We start from the raw sequence: 5,514 nt of genomic DNA on the forward strand, positions 1-5,514 counted from the left end.
GAGGCGTGCTCCCAAACTGAACCGGCTCACAGGGAGGTGCGCTCCCGCTGAGACCGCAGGCTGCGGGCCCCTTCTCCAAAAGGGAGGGGGCCTTTTTAAAGCGGGTTGGGTGGAGGACTGGTAGAAAGGAAGGAAAGATTGAACAAATGAAAATGTTAAAGATCAGAGACAAAGACTTAAAGAGGGAAAGAGGTTTTCCCTTTCTCTTTCTGGTGACCTGGGCCCTCAGAAGCTCGTTGGAGAGACAAGCAGAGTTCAGAGACGCCTGCCCAGTTGCCAGCAATGACTTCAAAAACCCACGCTCGTCTACCCTTAGCCACACTCAAAACTGGTCTGGAGAAAATCGCGGTAGAGGGGGAGTGGGACAGGAGGCTGCGAAGGAGGAGAATGAAAGAAGGGAACGTCCTCAACCTTCCTCGCCAGCTTCTCCCCTGCGCTCTTCGGGCGAAGCGGAGAGGCGGGCGCTGCGCTGGGCAAAGTTTGTCCCACCCGCCTCTCGCAGCTGGCGGCGAGGAGAGGAGGGAAGCGGAGCTCCGAGCCTACAGCCGCGGGAGAGACTGCGCCCGCGCCGCGCTTACCTCGCAGTCCTCGTACTTGATGTTGTCCGTCAGTTTCCAAAGCATTTTCATGGATCGGCGTGAATGGGTTTGGCCCCTCTCCGCCTCGCACCCAAGTGGAGCTACTCTCTGGGTAAGCGCAAAGTGCCGGCTGCGGGCGGCGAGCGCAGGAGGAGGGGGAGGGCGAAGAGGAGGAGGGTGAGGAGGAGGAGGAGGGTGAGGAGGAGGAGGCGAGGAGGGAAGGAGCTCCCGTGTGCGCTCGGAGATCTCCCTCTAATGGTAGAAACTTTTCCCTTTTCCTGCTCTTTACCAACAGCCTAATCGCCTCATTAGCATATCAACAATAGTCCAATTGCTCGCCAGCACCACAATCTGCCGCCGGCCGCTCTGACCCAGGTATAAAGGCCTCTGCGAGGCGCGAACTCGCTCCTAGAGCGCACGCCCGCCCGGGAGCCCACGGAGTCTCCCTTGAGCCCCGCAGCGCGCCGCTGAGCCGGCGCCTCCGGCCCCGTGTCGCCCGAGTCGTCGTCTCTCTCCTCTCCTCGTCCCGGCCCTGCGCACGGTCCGAGTGGCCGCTCCCGGGGCCCAGCTCTCCCAGCACCTCTCCCCCATCCCTGCCTGTACCAGTGGTTCCGTCCTTTCGGGCCCTGTCCAATTTTAGCAGAAATTATTATCCCTTTTCTCAATTAAATATAACCATCAACCCAAGACCGGCGTCATCACTCCAGGATTTTCTGCCCAGCCAGAGATTGCCTCCGCTGCGGGCAGCCGCCACCTCCGGCCGCAGGGCCCCGGGAGTTTTATTGGCTTCGCGCTGCACCGCCCCCCCATCCTCCCATCCCCAGGTTGGAGATTTTTGCCAAACGGCTTCAGTCGCTCGGCTGGGGTATTTGCCATCCTTTAATTGCCGCGTGTAAAATAAAAAGTGTACCCTGAAGAGGTTGCTTGACAGCTTCAGGGGTTAAATACTTTTCCTCGCATTTGTACGAAGCTTGGGCCGACGGATAATTCAACGTGGTATTTGGGCTAAGGGCTTCCTAGGTGCGATGTGGACAGGAATATGGAAACTCCTACGGAGGCTCACGCACGCTTCTGGAGTTGAGCCGAAATACCGACATGTGTGCGCCGTGTCATGCATGCATCAAAATAAATCGCTGGGAACCAACCCTTTGCTGTGCTAATCTGCTCCAGTTTTCCCAAGATTCCTCTTTTTAATTAAAGCAGGGAGAGTTCCTTCATGATTTGGTGCTGTTACTAACGCGGGCGCCCTCGCGGCGCAGTGCCCGGCTGGCGAGGAACTCGGAGGCCGGGGAGCCACCCCCTAGTCCGGGTCCGCCAGTCTAGGCTCCCTGGCTCCACGGAGGGGCCAGCGCGCCCCACTCGGGCTTCGTGTTTTTTTTTTTCCTAGTGTGAAACACAAAGATTTAAAGAAAGAACGACCCAAAAAGATGTGATGTAATCCTTAGAAATACAGAGGGATCAATTTCCCCTGGTGAGCGTCCTCGTTTGTCCTCCGTAAAAAACCTTCTTTCTCCCTCTGCAATCCTGCAAACCACTCCCCACCCCCCGCCACCCCCCCGCCACCCCCCAGCCCACCCCCCAGCCAACAGTAGGTTTCGCCTCTGAGTTGCTCTAGTAACGACCTCTGATTCCGTCTAGGCCTGTTTCTTGCAAAACTCCAGGCCTCCCAGTTTTCTCAGAGCGTCCTCGCAGGGGCGGGGGAGGGAGGGTAAGAGGCTGTGGCAAACAGGAGCGTTGCTTAACAGGTGGAAGGAAAGCGAGAGGAGGGGGACTCCCCTCCTCCCCAAGATGCCCAAGGGCAAGTCTCCCTCCAAAAAGACCGCCGCCAATTCCCCAAGCCTGGCAGAGTAGGCCACAACCACCACCGTCCTCCCAAAGACAACAACACCAAAACTTTAAAGTTAGGAAGGCGACCAGAGCTAGAAGGGGGTTCAGAGCCGGGGGTGGGGGGAGAGGGGACGCCTCCCGAGGTGCCAGGCCCTCCCTTGCACTCCCTTTTCCCATCTGCACACCAGCACAGCCTCTCGGCTGAACCCAGCTCGAGATTCGGCACGGTACTCCGCCCTCAAAAACGGTCAACTTCCAGCCTAGCGCCACTCACCCTGCGGGCTGCCCCCAGGGCCGCCGCCCAGCAGCAGCGGCTGGACGTCGGGAGGGGGGCCGCCTGGAGCACCGACACTCTCCCAACAGCCGCCGCAGCCCGGAAGAGCGATCCGTAGGCCACGCTCTGGGCTGGGAGCAGGGCAGTGTACACCCTCACGCCGCCAGCGCCCCCAGTGCGCTTGGGGAGCTCTTTAAGTTTCGCTTTCTTTCTACTTGTGGGCTGGGGAAGGCATGTAAAGGCCTCCGTCTTATCCACCTTCCCCCTTCGCTGACCGGAGCCCCGCGGATTTCTGGCTCCGCACCCGCCGGGGCTGCTAAACTGTTGTTGTTTTCCCGCCGAGGGCGCCTTTGAGGTGCAGATTGGGGCCCGAGGGCTCCGCGGCGCCGAGCGCTTTAGAAAGGCCCCGGCGAGCGTCCCGGCGCCCCCGGAGCCAGCGAGGCCGCACTGGTGTGAGCGTCATTTCCACCACAAGCCTCTTCATTGCATGTCAATGCTCCGGCCTGCCTGGGACCCCAGGACGGCAGCGCCAGGCCTGGCGGCAGGGGTCGGGGGGTGTCCAGGCCTGGCCTGGGGGCGTGTAAAGGGCGTTGGGAAAAGAGTGAGTTATCTGTGTAAGGGACAGAGACAACTGAGAGAGACCAAGAGACACCCAGGATGCTGCCATTTTCGCCAGTGGTGGTGGTGGTCACCACCAAGTGGGCCCCAGGCCCCTACAGACCCAAAATCCGCCTGCCCGACCAGAGATCCCAGCTTCCCACTGCTTGTTAAACTGAGCCTGCCGGGAGGCAGGACCACGGTTCACTCCTGTCTCCTTCAGGCTGGAATCTTGCTGCTTCCAAACCTCAGCGGGGGCTCACTGGAGGCCCAGCCCCTGGCCAGGCCTGCACTCGTGGCCTTTTCTCACCCCGAGGATTTCTGCGCAAAGTTCACCCGGCTTGAGGAGAAAACCGAAAGACCTCAGCTTTCAAAGAGCCCCCCAGTCTTCACCCTTCAGAGAAGAGAATGAAGAAGGTCTCTGAGAACCACAGGGCAAGAGAGGGAGAGAGTGGGTGCCGGACATCTGAGTTCGGAGTGGGATTTGCACCCTTAAACCACAAAGTCTAACTCTGGAGATGAAGTTGCCCTTGTTTAGGTTTAACTGGGAAGGAGAGGCTTCAAAGACCTCCTAGCTGATAAAATAATAAGTACAAGGAAAGAAGGAAAGACATCGTGTTGACTTCCTTTTCCCGACTCCAGAGAGCGAGGTGATGGGACTTCTCTGAACTTTGCTTCTCGTGGACAGAACCTGAAACAAGCGAAAGAACTCGCTCCGGAAGGAGCAGGGCCTGAGCTTTTTTTTAGGAAGTTCGGGGCCTTCCATTCCAACGGGCCCGCAGGCTTTTCCGCACTCAGAATCTCGCCCCAAGAGGCCTTCCCTTGGCTAGGGCGAAAAGAGGGCCCCGCGGTTCCCATTAAGAAATCGGCGACAGGAGAGAGGCTGCCCTCCTCACCAGCCTGGCCAGAGACTCCCTGGTTTCGTAGGGAAATGTCTGGAAGGTAGGAGGAGGACGCTAAACCTAAGGCTCCCTTGGCCGAGGTCGGGCCCCGGGCTCAAAGAGCGAAGTATCTGGAGTCTACTTGGCCTCGTGGTGCCTGCGGCCTAGTCGGGCCAACGTCGGGAGGCGTTGGTTTTGACCAAATCTAGGCCTTCTGCCGCATCCCTAGCCACTTACTTCCCCCCGCCAGTCACCCCCACCCGGAGCCCAAGAGGTGAAAAAAAAAAAACTAGCTTCGGGAACTAGCCGGAGTGAGCAGCTCAACTTGGCGCAAACTCTTTAAGGCATTCCCCGAAAGAACACGCTCGCCGGCGCGACCCATCCAGCCGGCCCCCTCTCTAGTCTTCCCGCCCTGTTGGTTCCCCCAAATGTGGAGCCGGGAAGAGAGACAGGTGCACTGGAGCCCCGGCTCACGCGCAGCCTTGGGGTCCAGGGCGAGACCGGAGGCGTAGCGAGCCGGGAACCTTCCTCCCGGCGCAGCGCACCCCCGCCCCGCGCCCTGCTCCCGCCCGAATGAGTCATCCAGCCCAGTTTCTACTTGGGGGGTGGTGGCGGGGCGGGGGTAGGGGGCCGGTGGCCGTAGCTCAAACCACAAGTGACCCCCGGGGCCGCCTGTGGAGCGTGCGCCGGACTTTGCCCCGCGCCTGGCCGGCCGGTGGCGCGCGTGGCCCCCAACGCCGCGGCCGCCGCCTGTGCCCGTTTTCTCCTGCCCGCGTTCTCTCCGGGGGAACACTCCTGGGCGCTGCCCCGCGCGCTCCCCTGCGACTCCGCCGCCCTGGGCCACGGCTCCTGCTCTCCGCTCCCCCCGCCGGCCCCTCCCCCGCTCACCCCGCCCACCTCAGCCCCAGCCAAGGAAACCCCCGTACCTGCCAGTCCCCCATTTTGGCAAGTATGGACATCGCGGCTCGGCGCTCCTGGCGACGGGTCCCCGCCGGGCATGGGCTGTAGGGCTCGGCTGGGCCCGCTCCCTGGAATCGCTTAGGCAAATCCTCCTTTTTTTACCTGCTCACCAACATCTCACCTGGTCATAAAGAGCTGGGTTGCTACCTGCCGACGCATGCGCGCTAGCCCAGGAATTCGCTCCGCCAGCCCTTTAGTCCCAGCGCCTCGCAGAGCTGACCTGGGAAGTGATGGATTTATAGCCGCAGCAATCTAGCCATCAGCTCCAGCTTTTCCCAACAGCCCCAACCCGCTTTCCCGGTCAGTCCCTGGCCGGAGAACCGAGGCAAACTGCCTGCTGGAGCGTGCTGGGAGCGACGCGAGAGTGACTCGGTGTGTTTTCCCACTCAAGCAATGG

At 60.7% G+C, this 5,514-nt stretch overlaps 1 protein-coding gene across 1 annotated transcript in view; it reads right to left on the bottom strand.

The window, feature by feature from the left end:
* Nucleotides 1–623, bottom strand: part of TFAP2A (transcription factor AP-2 alpha (activating enhancer binding protein 2 alpha)) — a 16,731-nt gene extending 16,108 nt beyond the window's left edge. The window contains 1 exon segment of the mRNA XM_010835886.1: nucleotides 579–623. Coding sequence (XP_010834188.1) covers nucleotides 579–623 — 45 coding nt within the window.
* Nucleotides 624–5,514: the final 4,891 nt, after the last annotated feature.

The sequence above is a fragment of the Bison bison genome, unplaced genomic scaffold (assembly GCF_000754665.1).
Source record: "Bison bison bison isolate TAMUID 2011002044 unplaced genomic scaffold, Bison_UMD1.0 scf7180017864053, whole genome shotgun sequence".
Taxonomy (NCBI): Eukaryota; Metazoa; Chordata; class Mammalia; order Artiodactyla; family Bovidae; genus Bison; species Bison bison.